General features: G+C 36.2%; 1 protein-coding gene across 2 annotated transcripts in view; it reads right to left on the bottom strand.

Moving 5' to 3' along the window:
- The window catches only part of rnf24 (ring finger protein 24), a 34,820-nt gene extending 14,045 nt beyond the window's left edge, over positions 1 to 20,775 (bottom strand). The window contains exons 1-3 of one of the 2 annotated variants that reach the window (XM_067403555.1): positions 20,413 to 20,775; positions 17,687 to 17,740; positions 4,690 to 4,839 (exon numbers count right to left, since the gene is read on the bottom strand). In XM_067403555.1, coding sequence (XP_067259656.1) covers positions 4,690 to 4,839; positions 17,687 to 17,703 — 167 coding nt within the window. In that variant the 5' untranslated portion in view covers positions 17,704 to 17,740; positions 20,413 to 20,775. The remainder of the gene's footprint in view (positions 1 to 4,689; positions 4,840 to 17,686; positions 17,741 to 20,412) is intronic. The other variant, XM_067403556.1, reaches the window with a different exon arrangement.
- Between the last annotated feature and the right edge of the window lie 868 nt (positions 20,776 to 21,643).

Raw genomic sequence — 21,643 nt, 5'->3', positions numbered from 1 at the left:
GAGAGAAACTGACAATCTGAAAGAGACCAGCAGGTAAAGTTGCAGATACTCCCTTTGAAGGAATTTAGGGGTGAAGAAGAGGGATTTATGGGTATTTTAGGACTTTTTTTGGTTTATACTCATCAATATGCAAAAACAAACCAACATAAAAAAAATTTGAATGCTGTGTTTTTAGAATGCCATGTCATGCGGAAGATGCAACATGTCCGTCTAGCGCATGTTTACAAAAAACTATGGAAAAGCAGTGCAGTAGAATGCTGTACGAATGGCCCCTAAAGGTTGTCATGGCTAGATGAAAGAAGTCATGGAAATATGATCATAACGTGAAGGGATTGCAAAATAACAAGATATTAATGTTGCATAATCATGGCCAAAGTCATACAGTGTTTTTCGGTCTAGGTCCTGAGGTGGGCTAGGTCAAGATGAAGTGTTGTTTGACAACTACAGGCAGTCATGATTTCTCACGCACTATTAGGCTAGTGCTACAATTCATCAGGTTGATAACCACCTTGTGACCATTTCCCTGCAATGTAATAAAACTGGTACAGCTATTAACATGTCACACTGAGTGCTCAATCTCAAACGTGTGTGTGAATTTCGATGTTCTTCCCATGAGGATGACCGCGCCAGACAAACACTCACCCACCCACCCCTTTTCTTCTCTAAGTGTGTGTTCGCCAGTCACAGGGGCATTTCACATTTGTGTGTCGGAGCTGGTGCATGGCTGCTACGTGCGACTGCGTGTGTTTGCTCTGAATCACAACGTCCTTCACAGATCCACTTGAGCTCACGACTCCCTCATCTATCACTTTGTGAATGTCCACACAAAATCGCACGACTCTACAATCTGGTGATCCTTGATTAAAGTCTTTGATGTTCATGATAAAATAGCAGTTTAATTCGACAATTAAAGATAGACCCATCTGCACTCATCTTATTCATTTCATCTTGGAAAGCTAAAAGGAAAGCCAAAATCTCTGCTGGAAAGACCAACTTTGTGCTTGTCTTGCTGGTGGACTAGTCTTGCCAAAACTAGCTGGATAAAAGGGTTAGTTCACTCAAAAATGAAAATGATATCATTAATTACGCACCCTCATGTTGTTCCACACCCTTAAGACCTTCATTCACCAGAAAGCTGTATTTAAAACAGTTCATATGACTACAGTGGTTCAACATTAATGTTATGAAGTGACAAGAATACTTTTTGTGCACCAAAAAAAAAAAAAAAAAACTTTATTCAAAAATATCTAGTGATGGGTGATTTCAAAACACTGCTTCATGAAGCTTCGAAGCTTTACGAATCTTTTGTTTCGAATCAGTGGTTCGGAGTGCGTATCAAACTGCCAAAGTCACGCCCCCCAGTGGTGAACCATTGAAATTTCAAAACACTTATGACGTAATGAAGCCTCGTTTACTGAAATCGCATGACTTTGGCAGTTTGATGCATGCTCCGAACCACTGATTCGAAACAAAAGTTTCGTAAAGCTTCAAAGTGTTTTGAAATCGCCCATCACTAGATATTGTTGAATAAAGTCGTTATTTTGTTTTTTTGTCGCACAAAAAATATTTTCGTTGCTTCATAACATTAAGGTTGAACCACTGTAGTCACGTGAGCTGTTTTAAGTATGTTTTTAGTAGCTTTCTGGGAATTGAAAGTGTTGATTGTCTTGCTGGCAATAGAGGCCTCACTGAGCCATTGGATTTGATCAAAAATATCTTAATTTGTGTTTTGAAGATGAACAAAGGTCTTATAGGTGTGGAACAACATGAGGGTGAGTACTTAATGACAGAATTTTCATTTTTGGGTGAACTAACCCTTCAAGTTAGCTGGAAGATTAGTTTCACTCACAAAAGGAGAATTCTTTCATCATTTACTCACCTTCATAATTTACTTTCTTCCATGGACATGGATCAACACAAGGAAAAGTTGAGTAATGTTCTGGTTGCCTTTTTAATGCATTGAAAATGAAATGGGACTGGAGCTTTTGAGGTTCATAAAGGGAACAAAAGAACTATAAAAGTATCTCACTTGTGGTCCATACAATTATATTCTAAATCTTCTGAAGCCTTTTTGGTGTAGAAAAGGCTAGTGAGCTGTTAAGCACAATTTGCCAGCTCAGTCTTACTGGATCAGCCAGATTATTTGTCATTTTGGACATGACAGTCCCAGTTCTCATTCACTTTCATTGTATTGAAAGAAAAGAGTAGCCAGGATATGCAAAAATGTACTTTTGTGTTCTACAGAAGAAAGTCATGTAGGTTAGGAAGGACAAGAGTTTGAATAAATGACAGAATTTTCATTTTTGGCTGAACTAGTCCAGTAAGAACCCTGTTGGGGACACAAGCTCACAGACATGCTGGTGACCAGCATTCAAAACACAGCATATGTTGGTCTTCTCAGTAGGGACGTCTCCATCCTGTCAAAACCAACTGATAAACAATGTAAAAAGCTGTGAATAAGCACTCTAGACTCTCGCCTATTGTTTCAATGATGCTGAAGGTATATGTGGAGGTGAAAAATAGCAAGCTAAAAATATAATGAAAAATGCAGCTAGGTAGAATGGTACCCTATTTTTGGTACTTGCTGAATTTGCGATTGTTGTCATTTCCATTTCCTCTGCTGGTGTAACGTATAATTATTTCAGAGCTGGTTTTCAGATGTACAGTAGCCCCACTGTACCTAACTAACATTTTTGTGAAAAGCGTGCTTGTGCAGTCATCTAAAATAAATGCCAGTTATTTTGACATTTTGTTATTTAATGCAATGATGTTAATGATTTTTAAGTGTGCCAAATACTTTTTGGAGCCACTGTATGCGTGTTTTTGTAATGGAGGCATAACGAATGTTTGCTGGATAATTCAAAGAGGAAGTCATGAATATTTGTGATCTAATGCAAGGGAGACTGCATCTTTGGAAGTCTGGAATCTGGGCTAAATACAAACTCTTTTTATAGATGACTTGGTAATCTGACAGCTTTTCCATTGAAGAATCCAGTGTTTTCATTCTTAAGATTAATAATATAAGACTATAAAAGGCTACCAATACATGTACACATTTGAAAATACAGTAAGGGGGAGGCAAAGTCAAATAAAACAGAACTAGTATATAATGAATGTGAAGGAACTTACCATCTCCCCCACTGGTTAGGCTGAATTTGGATGGGAGCTGCTGGTTCTCAGCGTCTTAAGTAAGAGATGCTACACGTTTCAATTGCACGTTAAAGCTACAATATCTCTGTTGCCAAAAATGACAACATTGGAAATTTGACTGGATAACATGCCGTAAAGCATCAGTGGTCATTTTGGTTGTTTTATCATTCCCAGGCTCATTCTCACTTGAAAAGTTAATCAATGTCCTTCAAGCTATTGAGCAGCTGCTGTAGAGTTAACTCAATCCATAAGGGAAGTTGGTGACACAATGTACAGTAGTTTCCTTTTGATTGTGCAACTAAGCTGCTTTGGATTCAGTTAATGTGCAAATAAAAAGCTTTACATACATCTACATGAAATTTCCAAGCAGGGGGAGCTTGTAATGGTGGGTTTTATTTTAAATTCAGATTATCAAGTCAGTAGCTCTCTTAGCTTCTCCAAACTGTGCTGTGACCTTCTCACTCTTCATGAAAAGTTTTGTTAGTGAATCGCACACACAAATACAAATGATTTAAAGTAACAACCATTTCAGGCACAAGTAATCTTTCTTCAGAATGCCATACAATTGCCTTGTTGTCCCGATTATCAGTTTTTAAGGAATGCTGCATTTCAATAGAGCTGTTCAGGCATGCCATCAAGACATGGTTTGCAGACCAACCTTGAAAGTTAATTTGCCATGGGCTCCCAATGGAATTTGGTCTAAATTTATAACTTAACAAATCCTCTTACGGTATGACTGTGTGCAATTTATGCTGTAAATCAAAACAGAAAAGTCTCTTCAAGTAAATGTTAACCGCAAACCTTATTTTACTCATAAATCCAAAATTCCCGACGGAACCCATGGATTAACAAGGCTAATTCTAAGACTAAAATTGAACATCCCTATTATATATTGTGGAATTCAATGAAGTTGCTCATTTATCCCTATCTCTTTATTGGGCAACCACTAATAATTAAAGTATGGCTCTGAAATTCAGAGTTGGTTCAGCCTTCAAAGTGAGCATGATAAAAGCTTCCTCACATGGTATGGTCACGGTGTGAAGATGAAAGAGAACTTCTCTGTTGCACCACCATCTGTCAGCTCTCCTCTATCCTCTCTATCCTATCCATTTTCTATTTTACCTTTGAGCATGGTGTATTAAACAGTTGTCTAGATAAACATCACTGCACAATGGTTAGTTCCAGCATTTGTGGCATAATCTAAGGCAGTCTGATGTCAGCACATGAGGTTCATAAATGACTGTTCCTGTTGGCAACACTGACTTCTAAACCACAGTTTTCAAATACACCCACTTGCACAGACTGGGTCAATTGCATTTTTCATGAATTTCCAAAAAACCCATGATGCAAATTACACTTAAATATGTGTTAGGTGTTTAATTACAGCAGTTCCATTTTGTAGCCTGTATATTTAGGATTAGATTACGATGTTCAAACACTGTAACAGTCTGAAGACGATAAACAAGCAAATGTATGGCATTCTGAGGCTTGTTTAAACACATTCTGCTGCCGCACACATAGAAGAGCAGGTGGTCTTACCGAATCAGGTAGCAGCAGAAGAGTAGGCTGAGGATGAAGACGAAAATGGCCGTCCCAAAGACAACAATGTAGATATTGAGGGGAAGGTTCTGAAACCCTATATTCGGCATCCTGAAAGTGTAATGCTGTAAATCTGAGGTCATGGATAACCTGGTCAGAGAATGAGAGGGAAGAGAGACAAAGAAAACATCAGAGATTGGCTCATTGATCACAACACTAAATGCTGATGCAAATGCTAGCAGACCACATGCCCATTAGTGCAGCTCAATCCCAAAGGAAAATAATCACCCTGTCTGCCGATACACGTATTAAGCGAATGCTCTCCTCAATATGACTGTGATTTGATATGTGGCTTGGCTTGATTTCTGAACTGTTTCCACAACAACTGCTTATGTACCCAACAGACCAATGAATAAACTCATTAATGCCTTAAATTGTGCATTGGGCAGTGCATGTAATATTCCAGTGGAGAGAGCTTGAGAACATTGGTCCTGCAGGAGCCATTAAGCAATACCCACACTGTCTATCTGTGGGAAATTAGTGTTAACTAATCTACTGAGAGTCAGCACAGCTTTGATTTGGTCTGTTATGAGCATGTTTTTTATATTTAATATATTCATTTCTGACTGGAAAAACACTCTAAATAAAACCTTAAAATTGCTAACAGAAAGATGAATAATTTTTTTTGCCAAAACTTAAATTAAGGAATGCCGTGAGAACAGTCATCCTAAAACGTATTTGGACACTTACCCCCAGTTTCACAGACAAGGCTTATGCTAGTCCTAGACTAAAATGCATGTTTGAGCTGATTTAACTGAAAGTAACTTGTACTGACATCTTATTATACATCAGTGCCATTGTTTTGTCTTAAGATGCACACAGTTATGTTTTTTCTAGGGTATGTTTAATTAGAGCTAATTAAATGTTCTAATTGAACTAAGGCCTAATCCTGACTTAGTCTAAGCCCTGTCTGTGAAACCAGGCCTTTGTTTTCTAGTACTTTGAAATTAAAAATCTAAATATCAAATAAAATGACATTGCATTTAAAGAAAGTAAAAACAGAAACAGAAGGCCACTGTTTTTTTCCCAACATTGTGAGGGCCAAATGTTTAAAAAAAGACCTGAAGTAAAACCTGAAATTGCCTGCATTATTAAGGAAACTAAAGGCACTGGTCAATTTTGAGCAAATGTGCTTCCATATTTTATATATATAATATATATATATATATATTTCCCTCCATGCACTTGGCAGGAAATCTCCACTTTAGTACCACTTGCATACATAAAACTTTCTAGTTTGTTTCCAATCTATATTCTGAAGGTATTTACAAAAGGTTTTGTTAATATATCTTTCACCTGAATTTTATTTCACATTTTATATTTTATTCCTATAAAATGATTATTTTACTGAGGGGATTTTGGATAGCTCATTTTATTACTCCATAAATAAGAAAATACTGTCAACAGCCAAAAGAAAAATCAAGTAAAATTCAGTAAAATTTCCTCTGGTTTCACATAAAAGGCTTAAGCTAGTTTCTAGACTAAAATGCATGTTTGAGCTGAGACATCTCTTAAAATATGTTAGAGCCATTGTTTTGTCACAAGATGCACACCAGTAATGTTTTTGTCTAGTATACGTTTATAAAAGCTACTTAATTTGAACTAAGGCTTAATCCTGGCTTAGGATAAGCCCTGTCTGTGAAACCGGGCCTTTATGTTCTGGAGATGTATGCAAATTAGTGCATACTGTATTTAATTAGATAAGACTCATTTGCATATAAAAATAGCATTTCAAAAAACCTGCAATACAAAACAGTTGTTTTAATGTACTATGATTAATCAACTGGGGAAAGTATGGTGATATCTATTAACTAAGTTTTAGTATTTTTTAGTATTAGTATTAGAGTTTCTGTGAGGTTTAAGGGTAGGGTTAGGAGATACATTTGAAAATATCATTAACTCAGTATAAAAACAAAAGTAAAAGTAAAAGTAAAAGGGAAGTTCCCAACATGATAGAAAAATAAACTTTTTTTTTTTTTTTTAAAGTAGGAAACCCCTCAACATATGGGAACTCATAATATGACTAAATAATGTCTAAATTCATGTGTAAAAAAAAAAAAATCTCAAAACTTTATGGATAGTCTACTAATAAAATCTTAATTTAAAAATGACAGGTCAATAGCAGATCCCCACCACTACATAAAGACAAAAATGTGTGTATGTGTGTGCATGGGTCTTTGTTTATTTATATGTGTGATAGTGAGAGGTTTCACTGGACATTGCGGATGTTACTCCCCCTAATGTGGGCATGTCTGGACATGCCTTTAGTAGATAAGACTGAATTAACACCACATGTGAGACTGTGTGTGTAAACAAAGGGGGAGGTAGAGAACCACTGTGTGATGTAATAGCACATGCAGCTGTGTGTTATCCATGCTTTGTTCTCACAGACATACTTGGAGCTTTACTTTCCATATAAACATTTTATGTCCTGGACCTGTCTGAATGTGAGGGCCTTTGACACATTCAGAATCACTGCCACTTTCACCCAGATTCTTACTGACCACCAACAGACTGTTTATTTTCCCACTCTGTCTCTGCCTGTCTTCCTCTGTCTGTGTCCATTACAACTCTACCCATGCAAAGCTTACTGACAGATGAGGGTAAATATCCAAACAGAAAATCAATAACCAGCTGGCTTTACACACAGCCTGTTATTTCAATAACAACATCCCTCACTCTTACAGATACAGTACGTACTAATAAACAGTACTGTTTTATTGGCTAGGTTGGAATGGAGGTTTGAATCTGCCGGGTCCATGATGCCATTTTGCCTCTGTGGCAAAATACGGTTCACTGCTCTTCCCATTCCATTATCTTGCTTTACAAGCATTAATCGTCTGAGCTCTAGTGGCCCAGTTTATGTCACACAGCCCAAACATACAAACTAACTGACGTTTTAATAACCTTAAACTCAAAGATGCATGCACTTGGGAAAACCCCACAAGTTCAAGACATGGAAAAGAATCCGGAAGGACCTATATATTAAAAGAAAGAGGGGGTTGGGCATGTTGAATGGATTCAAGACTGGGAGAAACTCCACTGGCTGCAGGCAATTACTTTTCCTCCTTTTAAGTGTCATTTGGCACTAAGAGGAAAAGAAGGAATTTATTCATTTTAATGTTGCTGAATAATTACTCGCTTACAAAAATGTTCACTTTATGTAATCTCACAACTTTTAACCAGCTCTGCCAGTAAAAAAAGAAGCACAAAACAGCTGCCTCGCTAACTTACTCAACAAACACTGCAGTCGCTCACTATGCAGCCCATGCAACAAAACTGGGCAAAGTATCTACTTGAGAAAAAGTATACACTTCTGTTTAGTCGTTTGAGGTCTCCAAGAATTTTCCAATAAAATATCTTACTGAATATTTGTATAAACTAACATATCTGTTTTGAAAGATTACACATTAACCTGAACAACCAAACAGAGAGCTAAAAAATTAAGATTCTCAGTATCAGCCAAGGTATTCATTGCTGATAATAAGTGAGCAAAAACAGGCTACAGTGAGCTGCTCAGAGACAAGGAGACAAAGTATGAATTTGTTACAAAATCACTTTCACCCCAGTTAACAGTCACAGCATTCCAACTGAGATTTGGGTTTGTGTTTATCAACCATAATGAGGGCAAACTGAGTACACAAATGGTTTTGGAAAAGAAGAAAATAAATAAATAAAAATCCACCACAATCATTATGTATGCACTGAAATACTGGAGCAATATCAATAACCAGTAATAAACAGCTTGTTGTGACTGAAACAATAACCAATGATTTTAATTTAATTTATGAAATATGATCATATGAAATTATTTTCATGATTTATCATCACAACATGTTTTGTTCTGTCAAATCAACTTCAATAATTAATGTGGTCCAGATAACATAATATTTGGAGTTTCTGTTGATTAAACGAATCGCCTTCATTGTATTAGCTCAAATTTTTAATTTCTATGAACTCAAAATTAAGGCAACCAGGTAACTTACTTTAAGTTAAACCAACAATTATTTTTTACAGTGTAGTAATCAAACAGGAATTGGTAAAAGTATCAGATCATTTATTGATGAAAAGGTTTTTGAAAAAACTTTGAAAAAAAACAGTAAGACATGAAGCAAAATAAGCAATTTATGAGTTCAAATAATGTGCTGTAATTCCATTTTTGGTATCAGTAATAATACATTGAATATATCCAGTAATTGCAAATACAGTATCTGCTGCTATTTCAAATATAGAGCTCCTTTTTTAAGAAGCAAATTGTACACTGGAGGTAATAAAACAATTTAATGAGTGTAGTTATGCATTGTTCTCATCCGACAGGGTTTCATGCTTCTGCAAACTCGTTTCTGCATATATTGTCTTTGCTGCTGCTTTCCTTGTCCAATTTTGCTTTGGTATGAGTTTGTTTCAGCAAAGAAAAAAAAAAGAACCATTCAAAGAAAACTAGCTTTCGCACATAGCTTTTCACTCAAATGTGATCCTGTGATTCTGAGAAAATGTTTCTTAAATGAGCAGTAGACATCTTTCCTTCCTGTCTCATTCTCAATGGCCAAAGTAAGAAAGTTGTGTAACTTTCATGAACCCTTGTCTGCAAAGGGAATCTCAAATAATGAGCCAGTCAGATGGCCTAAAAGCATGTCAACTTCTCAAAAGTGTGAAGAGAGAAAGCTTGCAGAGTTCACAACAGGGACACCATGAAGGAAACCTCCTTGTATACCGGAGTGACAGTTTCACGCACCAATTTCTGCTGGGCAAGAGAGTCGCAGACACCAAATGTTATCCCGGAGCCACTGTCCTGCTGTGGAAACTACCCAAAATACAAAAGGGGTTTTTAAAGTGTCTGTCAGGACATTGCTACCACCCAAAATGAAGGGAAGTAAAACTAAACAGCTTCTTGATCTTCTATACCACAGGGTGCAATATCAAGTCCCTTTTCACCCCTACTTCCCATTATGACATCGAACTGACCAGACAAGGTCATTCTGAAATGCTCAGCTTGCCATAACAACACTGCCAATGGTATTTTTACCTCTACTTAGGAGGAAAAGCATTTCAATAGCGCACTGAGTCACACTCAGAGCTGAAAGGAAGTAAAGAGTGACATTGGAGTGGTCCTTACTTATTCGAAATTTGTTGTGTTTTACAATCCTTAATATACTCAGATGGGTTATAAAAAGAAAACTCTTAGGCTTAAAAGCAGGTTCTGACTAAACAATGATTCATTTACAGTGAGCCATGTGCACTTAAGCAGTAAATCACTTTTTGGTTTTAATAAAAGCAAAGCAACAAAACCTACTCTAGAGTGCCATCAACTTTATTTTATTTTCAGCTTCAGGGTAAACCAAGGAGTGAGAAGTATAAAAAAAGGCTCAAAAGACAAACTGGAGCACTTGAAAAATAATAAAGTACTTAAAGGACCCTTGTTAAAGAAAACCAAAAAATTTCCATTTCCCACAAGATGACTTTCTCACAACACTATAAATAAAAAAGCATTGCTCAAAAACAAAAACTACAGTAGATTTCATGAAATAACAATAAACAACATTTTTACTTTTACATACTGTTGCAATATTATATATATATATATATATATATATATATATATATATATATATATATATATATATATATATATATATATATATATATATATATATATACACACACTTTACATTATTACATAACAAGATCATAGGGCACAATGTCACATTCACATTTATGTGCGTTTGCTAAACCCTAATTGTAATTCCAAACCTACTGTGCCCTGATGAGAACAACATAAACACTGACAGTATGCCAGACAACAGAGGAAAAGCCTGATTAACCACCAACATATCTTCCCAAGAGAGAACAACCCACTAGCAGAGTGGGAAAAAAATGGAGTGCATACAGCACATACATTGAATTCTTCCAGCTGTAGTCAATGCAGGCCTTGTGTCAAAGTCAAAGCATCTGTCTGGTCATCATTCACATTAGCAGATCACAACTGGTATATTTATTCAATGCTAAATCGACATAGTGATGCTTTCAGTGCACCCATGACATCTGTCTGGGGAAAATGTGTGTAAGGTTCACTCAAGATGACTGTGGTTTTCAGAGTTTCGTTTCAGAGTTCTGTAAAAAGAGAAAAGTTGAGGAGGCTTCTAACTTTAATTATAAAATGGTTAGTTTCTGTCCTTGATTCTGATTGGTCAATAGCTGTGTTTTATTCACAATAAAACATAGCTATGACCGCTTCACCCAACTGTTCTGCGTATCACTACACAACACCCTTAGCAACCACTCTTATAAACTACTCAAGTTATATTGTTCATTGAAGCTTACTGTATTATTTAGAAGAGTATTGTGAGAAAGAGATCGAGTGAGTGAGTTTATTACCTGCATTCAGTTTTAGCATTTTCCTTCAGATCAGTCCTATGTTCATAATAAAACATCTGTTTAAATGTCCGCTGCGATATCTTGTCCTTTAAACAGTTAAGGGGTTTTCCTGTGACTGACAGTCGCTAGTCCAAGCATTTGTCGGTTGCGTCTTGTTCCGTGTTCACAACAATTCAGTATTTTCAATATAAAAGTCTTCGCTACTGACTGACACACTCATAAAGATGCCATCTAATGGCATAACAATGTAACTTCTGGTGCTGTTCACGGTCAGGAACTATTTTTTTTCCGCTGGAAGGAAGGCTTTTAGTGATTTTACTTCATGAAAGTTGCATTGATACATATTTTTTGGCTTCAATATTTGTATTGTGTGGTAACCGTTTTATAAAAGCAATAAGGTACTTGAGGCTAGTACTGTATCCTGAATAACTCCGCTTCGCGTCGTGCCTAACAACGCCTTTCAGCCGTGACTGCTTCACGATACAGCGCAGCCTCTCATACCTTATTGCTTACATGTGGCACAGGGGTTAGAATTTATAATAAGTTTTTTGTGCAGAAAGTTTAGAAATGTATTGTGCAGTCAACCCAAGAAACTTTCATTTTAAGGCCTGAATACTACATTATAGGGCAATTAGTTAACTTCAAATGTCTTTAAACCGAATTATATTATTTAGGTAGTTAGCCAGCTGACTATTCAGCTAGCTAACAATTATTCAGCTAGATTTATACCAATATCCATTATAGCATCATCCGTGATAAAGCTGAGAATGTAATGCACATATGTGTTATGTTATGAATCGAGCGTTTGAGCTCACATGACTAGATTTTAGTTTCACATTTAATTTTAACCATTTAAGTCAGTTGTCATTTAGCAGATTACGTATCCAAACTAAGATACTGTACAATACTCTTTCTCAGGTTTCAAACTTACATCCTTTTTGGTTACCAGTCCAGATATTTAACCACCAGGCCACACCAACCACATATTTTACAAGAGAAAAGCTGTTATTACTTAGCAATTCCATGTTTGACAACCCCCTTATTACTGTTTTCTGGAAAAAATCTAAAACATCCTAACAATAAAAGCTGGAAATGTTGTGACCCCAATAAACGTCCATGTTTGTTACCAGAAAGGGCAAAAAATCATTCTGAAGTTTTAAAAAAAGCACCTGGGTATTTTTGGGATAGAGTATAAGAAACTTTCTCTTTCTCTGTATTTAAGCCACCAAGACAATTCTCCATATACTCTAAGGATATGCAACTTTCTGACATTTAACTTCACTTTCAAATTTGTTCATGAGTCATGTCTCACTTTGACACTCAACACAGACGCAAAAGGAAGCATTTATTGCTGTAAAGAGAACTATAATTACACACTCGGTGCACAACCCTGATTGCTAAAGTGTTTGCATAGCCAGTGATGCAGTGAAACCTAGTGAAGCAGACCATCAGCACACACCTTTATAATGACCTCTCTTACGTTGTCTGGCAGCTAAGGACCCAGTGGCACTGTTTAATGCATAGATATTTCACACATCCACAGAGTGGCCAAAACTTATTATAAATAAATGACATTAAAATGGACATGTCAACATTTTAAACTTTAAAGTGGACCTTCTAAGGCAGCATCCTAACTGCAATGCCGTTGCGCTCTTCAAATGTTATACACAGGGAACACTCAACTCACAATTGACTCCAACAGAGTTTGACATCAGCATGTTGCTAAGCTAATACTCTAACATGCAAAGGAAAATTCATAGTTTAGACAAATATTGGACATATTGGATATATACCCCAAGCCAAATCCAAGAATAAACTGATGTGACATAATTTTAAACAAAATCAGACCAAAACGAAGTTCATTTCAGGAGTTCGAAACAGTCTACCAAAGCGAGCTTTCTGTTAAAGTTTTCTTTTCACAGTGCATTTTGGGATTGCCTTCTATGCAAATGATACATTTGATTCTTAAATTTGGGCAAAAAATTATATAAGCATACTGTTTGCGTCAACCTTTTGCGTCAAACCAAGAGCGTACCTATAATTCCCTAAAATATTAGGTAGACAGACATTAGATTACTAGGTTTTGTAACAAAGATAAACTATATAATTTTTCCTTTACGTAAACTGTTTATTCAGCTTTTCATTCTATGACAGTAAAATCCATTCAACAAAACAAGGCAAAAATAACTACTACTCATAAGGACACCACCCTTTTTACTTGTGTAACTCCCATAAAAATAATTCAATATGTCACATTAATACTTGCTTCCATAACCCACCTATGCCTGTAAACTAAAATATTCCTTCATGGGAACACAGTCAAGCAGAAAGACGACTCCTCACAGAGTGCTTCTGGTAATCTTCCATCATAGAGAGGGTATAGTTACCCCCCACCATCAAAGGAGGAGCTCAATATCTCAAGGCTTAAGAACTAACTGCAAAACCATGTTTTTACTGTAAACATGTCCCTACTGAACAGCAAATGTTAACATAATTGGGTGATTGTTCCTTTTTTACAGCCGCCTGGACTATATTAGTGATATTAGTTCAGATAATTAGTATTCCTGATGACTGTCAGTAAAAAAGAGAAATATTTTATGCAATGCACATGATTCTGTGTTTCTAAAAAAGTATAGTCTACTGACCGTTAAAGGCTGAAAAAGTTGAATTGCTCAATATCCTTCTATTCACTGGAGACCTTTAAAACAGGAACATGCTTTGCCAGAAATTGAGACTGATTTTTAGATTGTTTTCTTTTTTATCATTATGCATTTTTTTGTCTATTTTTCTTGTTTTTGGCTATCTGTTTTCACTCTTTCACAACAGAGTCCCAAGCTAATTTCCAGTGGATTGTGGCAAGCCCTTGCACCAGAACAAAGGCTGCTGTCTGAAGTGGAAATTTCCACTGAGTCTTGAGCTCTGGCTATCCCAGTTGCACATTTGAAACTTAATATTACAACAAAACTAGAGGGCCTCCAACTGCGTGAGGGGGAGTGGTGTAGGTCCTGACGGTGTCTGTGTCAGGTTAGTGAGAATATGTGGTCATGAGTTTATTATCTCTTCTTACATATAGTACCTGACAAGATTTGATTTGAACCATGTCAACAGTAGTAGTTAAATGCACAATTATGAAAAAAAAAAAAAAGCCTGAAATTACAAAGCTTGCTTTTACGGCTTCAACTCAGCTGAGAGAATAACAGATTGTATCAGACAGCGACTTCTAACATTGGCATAAAACAACACTTTTCTTATCAGTGTTATGAGTAAATCTACTCTTTCGCTATTTTCCCTCTGTAGTTTACACCTGTATAGCGTCGCCACTTTTGATCCGATCGACCAAAACAAATCTTAAAACCAGGTGTAAACAGGGCCTTTGAGCAACTCTAAAACTCTGCTTGTAAAACAGACCTACAACTATTCAAAGTTTGATAAAGATTTTTTTTCAAGAAAATAATTTGTTTATATTTTACTTTTATATCAGCACGGACACATTAAATTAATCAAAAGTGGCAGTAAAGACATTTATAATGTTACAAAATATTTCTATTTCACATAGATGCCGTTCTTTTGAACTTTCTATTCATCAAAGATTCCTGAAAAAAATAAATCAAGAATTTACCAAAAAAAATATTAACCAACACAACTGTTTTAACATAAAAAAACTAAATAAAAAAAAATGTTTCTTGAGCACAAAATCAGCAAATTATAATGATTTTTGAAATATCATGTGGCACTCAAGTCTGAAAAATTCAACTTTGCCATCAAAGGAATAAATTGCATTTTACATTATATTACAATAAATAAATAAAAAATTACATCTTCTACTAAAACTCTGCTCTCTATGTGCAGCAGACCATTACATTAATTCAGAATTTAGTTTGTGCACGATAACAGAAAAAGACACCTTGTATCAATGCATCCATCTCCATTATCATCTAAGTCATCAAACATAAGTATAAAAAAAAGAAAGGTTCCTTCATGTAGTCGCCCCTTGGCTCTGTGTTTGTGGGCAGTGAGATTAAGGGTGCTTTCACACTGGCAGTGTAGTTTGAAATGTGGCACGGTTTGCATAAAAATTGGTAATGTGAAAGTTGTCGTGCGGACCCGAGAGCGCACTGGGTTTATCGAACCCGAGACTACCTGTAGGAGATGGTTTGAGTTCAGTTGCAATGGAACTGTGGTGCAATGTGAAAGCAACTGGGACTCAGATGCACACTTGTTCAGGAAGTGAAGTAACCTGCACATGCGTTTTAACCAAAGACAACTTCAATAATTCAACAAAACGTGATGATTTACCTTGAATACGAGCGTGAGTGAGCATGCAGTGTAATCAAGCTGAGTGAGTACAGTAACGTAAGTGTCATTCACTCTGCTGCGCATAACACCAAATTAATAACGAAAAACTATATATTGACCCGCATTATGTTTTGTGATGATGTAAGATGAATGCAAATGTGCCAGGGTTCAATAGAATCAAGTGTGAAACCAGAACAACGCTGAAGAGGCACTGATGTTGAGACGAATTTTGACTCCTCTCATTATAACCCCCCGCATTGAGGCCGCTACCTGGTTGCCTAATCCTAACCCAAGCCACCCCCACACATAATTGACTGAGGGGGCTAAAAAGGGAAAACTTTTAATGCGTTTGGCTGTTCATTTACACGACAATGGCGTTTTGGGGGCCTGAAAACGCAAGCTTTTGAAAACGAGTATCAAACTGCAAGTTTTTGAAAACAAAACCACGTAAACTACAAAAACACACATTTGTGAAAACGGTGACGTCATGCGCATATGTATTATGTGTTCAGTCTATAGGTGCGTTCTAGTAACCTCCCCAACTACTGGCCTGGTATGCATAATACAGCGCTTTTAATCGTTTTCCTGGATCCGTGTGAATGGAGTTTGTTTTGAAAATGTTATCATCATGCGCATGCATATTATATGTTCAGTCTATAGGCGCGTAGTGTTTCTTTACAAAGTAATGTCGCCAACTACTGTCCTGTTATGCATAATACTGTGTTTTACGTGTTTTTGTGTGAATGGGGATTGTTTTGACAACGTTGTCATCATGTGCATGCATATTTCATGTTCAGTCTAGTGTAGTGTTTCTTTACAAAGTGACAACGCCAACTACTGGCCTGGTATGCATAATACAGCGTTTTTTATTCGTTCTCGCAGATCCATGCGAATCGAGATTGTTTTGACAACGTTGTCATCATGAGCATGCATATTACATGTTCCGTCTACTGTATATGTGCATAATGTTCATTGACATCGCCAACTACTGGCCTGGTATGCATAATGCAGCGTTTTTATTCATTTTTGCTGATCAGTGTGAACGGGGATCATTTTGACAACGTTGTCATATATACACGAAAAAAGCAAAGGACAAAACTTTTCCATTTTTAGTACATTGTTGTCGTGTAAACATAACCTCAGTCAGGGGAGTAATAATCTGACGAGGGTCAGAATTCGCCACAACACTGGGAACAATCGCGCTTGGACTCTGACCGCAGCAAACGCGCCCAGTGTGAAAGCCTCCTAATACAGTGTTTAATCCAGGGCAATTATGTTTCTCCGACAGCTAATTAATCCACTTTAGGCAGAAGCTGAGCTGCAGGTGAGGAATTAGACAGGACAGAGAAGACAAACCAAACCCATATGACTTTATGTCAACCAGCACAAAAGAAGAAGTATTGTCCTTTTCTGTTTTACAGAAGAAATAATGTCATATGGGTGTGGAACAACATGAGGGTGAGTAAACGATGACAAAATTTTTATTTCAGGGTGAAAGGGAATATGCACTGCCGAGTTGACTACGGGAAGAGATAAGATTTATATGTCCAGAATGAATACTGTACATGCGAACAAATAGCTTATCTTGCAATAATTCTCTCTAATGCTCTGCTGTGCTGAAAGTGCAAGCTGGCTTGTTCTACTGATCTGAGAACAGAACTGCAGTCATTTTAATGAGGAATTCGATGATCCTAAATCTACTAAGAGAGCAAGTGTCCTGTCTTGTGAGCCTAAACAGTAACATGAGATGGTACAAACAAGTTGTAGAAGTGACACCAGCAGCTGTTGCCCCTAATTTACCCTCTCAGATGACATTCCCCACAGGGCTTCCTCATAAACAACTTTGTATTTTGTTTTGCCAGTCTTTCTTTTGGTCTTTTTTCTCATCTTCTGTTCATCATGTGGCTATGTATATACACAAATATGCACAAAATAACTCTTAGGTACAGTATTACTATTATAAAACTATCTAATGCTACAAAATCAGCATTTCTAAAACAGCACAAGGTGATTTTCTCTCAAAAAACACCAGATACCGGAAATACCGGAGCAACTGTTCATTAAAAAGACTTACAGGCTGTTGAAACAAGACATTATGTAGGCGAGCGATCTCAGCTGAGTGATAATTCATACAAGAGATAGTTTTATTCCTTCAGAATATACTGTATAGAGAATCTGTATAACTGCATTTTGGTGATCAGTTAAACTTAAATGACCAGACAACTGAGCTATTAAATATATTGTAAAGCATTATGATAACACTTACACTGGCAGATATATCATCTTTGTGGATTTTAGGCAGGATTCAGAATTCAGGAGCCTGTAAAACATGATGACTAATTCACATCTGTGTCTTTGAAAGTTATGTAATCTTTTTTTCTTTTTTTTAAACATAAAAGTGTATTGAGGGGAACAAACATGCAAATCCAGCTGATGACGAATCGCTTCACTATCCAGGATGTGTTTCCACATATATTCTACCTGAATAAAATAATTTCCGGTCTTATCAAACAGAAAGCAATAATTAGGTTTGGAATTAACTACACTTCCCACAAATGACCCATGAGTCACATCTGGCATGTGTAAAACTATTCTTTAGCGTCATGCACGACTCAAAGACAGGCTAATATCTGTTCAGCAGCTCATTTGCATGTTAAGTAACCTCAAAAGTTATATTAGCAAAGCTGAATATTTGTTAGTCATAAGCATACAGTAACATACAAACATTTTGCACATGATTACAAAGCAAAAACATCAGAAATGTCAGCATGTTGAAATTTCATAATAAACTTGCATGTATGTGAACGCAAAGTGAAAACAGATCACAGGTCAATTGCCCATGAATAAATTGCTTTCAACAGTGAGCTGTGGGAAAATGTTTATAGTTTTTGAGCACAGCTCCACATTAGGTCGCACTATTGACCTCTTCACCATAGGGAGCTGTTCCTTTCATTGTCTAGTACCAAGCAGCCAGGATGGCAAAAGCCAAACTGACATCTCTGGACATTGTGCACAAAAACAAGTTCCTGATTAGTTCTTATTACATGCCGTACATGTCGTTCAGCCAGCTAGACTGAAAAACAGCATACACCAGAGACCAGACCTGCCTGCTTGATGATGTGAGAGATGCAATTAAAGTAAATGAATTCCTTGCAATGACAAATTAAGAAGAATTCTGTTCTTTGGAGCTCTTTGGTTCAGAGGCAGTGCTAAAGTTTACATGAGGGCTTTAAAAATAAGTGGCAAATCAGTGGTTCACAATCCAAAACCAACCCTAAATTGTGGTGGGCCACAACCCAAAATGGTTGCAGTTGCAAGTTTGTTCTGATAGGGTCATGGACGTTTGAATCAAACAATGTTAAATAAATAATAACATGCTATAATGGCCCTTCACTTAGTAGACGCCACCAAATTAGGTAAATATAACATGGACATATGTTCATCACCTAAAATACATGACTAAATCTAAGTTAAAAGAATGTAAAACCCATAATACAAGTTTAATGTTGGATAGACGTGGAAAAAATGTTAAAGCATGTGTGTCATGTAAAATATCTCAAGGCAAAATGAAATAAAGTGTCAATGCAGCATAAACATTCTCCAGCGCTAGAGTTCATATTGAAGTGCACCGATTACTATTGTGTTTACATTGTGTAACAGAAGCACGTGGGAAACAAACAGCTGGGGTCAGGCCAGCACGCGACTAGAACATTCTGCTCACGCGCTTTCTTTATTATCATTATGACGTCGAGAAGTTTGACACAAATGAATGAACGAGCATTCAGCAAAAAAAGAGACTGGCGCAGTAGCAGACTCTTACACACAGCGGATAAAAGGCCTCAGTGCTGCTGAAATTCAAACGCAGAGTCGTTATGATTTGCTTTCGATTAGTTAAACCACTGCTGAATGCATTACTCCAGATATATTCGTATTCGTCTGATAGTATTGTCTCTGCCATCTGAGACTATACAGAGAAATGAAAGCTTTCTGCTTGTAGAAGCAAAAGTACATATGTCTAACTGTAATTAACATAAACATTAAACGTCCATTACCACCATTAAACACTTAGAGAAACTTAAATTAGCTCACTAGCCATTCTGCTATCAGCAAGAGTGAAAGGAAGTCCGACTCATTTCTGTGATTCGATTCGTTCGAACAGTTCGTTTCAAAGAATCAGTTAAATGATTCAGAGGTCTTTTCGTTATGACGTAATCAGTCATCCCGTGGTCCCTGGCATATAATATGCTTCAATAAAGTATTGTGTAAGCACATATTACGTTTTTATTACATTTTATTAATAGCCTACTAATAAAACTATTTAGTACACATACCAGGGTTTTGCAGTAAAGTACATTTAATGTTGCATTTAATAATCATTTTAAACTCTAATATAATTTAATCTCTTAACTGAAAAGTTTATTTAAACTTAAATTATATTAAAAAAAAGTGATATTAATTAACGTTGACGCTTGCATATTTCCAGGCTACATTTTATATTACGTAACATTTAAGCTATTCTTTTTTTTTTTTTTTTTTTTTTAAGTAACTTTCATAGTTTTCACTTTATCCCTGAAATTGATTCAATCCAAATCAACGCATATCGGATTACGAATTGGAAATGTTCGAAAGTGGAGTTTCTCGCTTCAATGAGTCGGCGAGATGAGTCAAGAACCGCACGGACTGATTCAGTCCGATTCGTGAAGACGTGAACGGACCGGTTGTAAAACGGTTCAACCGAATCATTATAAGGATCCGACTCAAAAGAACAATTCGTTACGGATTCGAACATCGCTAACCAGCAGGCTAACGGAGTCTATAACGTTACAAGACATCAGGTTATGTATTTTAACCTTCAGTTTAAGTCTCGCGCTTTAATCAGTACACTCAATGAATAAATGATGCCAAGTTAGAATGTCCGTTTATGATAGTGCAACAGCCATATGACTGCATTTATGTATTTGCTCATGTGGAGGTGTAGTATTATGGACTTACCAGCCGTTTCTCCGCCACTCCTCCCTCCTGCTCGTTCACAAACTCAAAACAGATGAAAAGAGCTCAAATTCAGTGCCTCCGCAATGTAATACACCTCCAACCTTTTTCTAACAACCGACCATAAATGAATCGATCCCGTTTTTTAATCTGCAGATATTCGAGCGCGATATTAACAAATCAATAATCATATAAACACAAGCATCGTAGGCTTTAAGTTCACAGATGCTTGTAAAACAAAAACTAAAATCGCTTCCCAGATGGCTTGAGACTGTAATGAAGTGTGTGCGCTCCTGATATACGTCTGCATGAGGTGGTAGATTGAGATTTTTGGTGGTGGATGTGAACTCTGCACGTAGCTCACGACACGAGCAGGTCCCTCCTCCTTCATCACAGAGAGAGGGGAGTCCAGTCTCTGGTGTGGGGAGGGATGCGGATGCTTTCAGAGAGGGAGGGGCGGATGCATACGTACTAGCTCCTGCTGTATGTCCTTACATAGACTGTACATTATATCCTCCTGAGATCCAGCAATCCCTTTTTGTCCACTGTAGTGTGTACATATTTAAACCGCTTATAATAGCTATAAAGTATAGAAGGCTATATATTGGCTATAATATAATATAATACACCCGCAATCCTATATTGGATAAGTACTTAAGAGAATATATTATAATAATGCACTCGCAAGTTGCAACCATAGGATAAGCGATTTGGAGAAAATATAATATAATATAATATAATATAATATAATATAATATAATATAATATAATATAATATAATATAATATAATATAATATCCTATGGTTGCAACTTGCGACCTTATTATTATAAGCAATTTGGAGAAAATATGATATGATGTAATATAGTATAATATAAAATATAATATAATAATACACTCGCAAGTCGCAACCCATAGGATAAGTGATTTGGAGAATATATAATATAATATAATATAATATAATATAATATAATATAATATAATATAATATGTTACATATTCTATATTATATTATATGTAACATTATATTATATTATATTATATTATATTATATATATTGTGTTGTGTTATTATAATATAATATAATATAATATAATATAATATAATATAATATAATATAATATAATATAATATAATATAATATAATAATAATACGGTTGCAAGTTGCAACCATAGGATAAACGATTTGGAGAAAATATGATATAATGTAGAATAGTATAATATAAATATAATAT

The sequence above is a fragment of the Chanodichthys erythropterus genome, chromosome 12, assembly GCF_024489055.1.
Source record: "Chanodichthys erythropterus isolate Z2021 chromosome 12, ASM2448905v1, whole genome shotgun sequence".
Taxonomy (NCBI): Eukaryota; Metazoa; Chordata; class Actinopteri; order Cypriniformes; family Xenocyprididae; genus Chanodichthys; species Chanodichthys erythropterus.
This window is presented reverse-complemented; position numbering and strand designations above follow the sequence as displayed.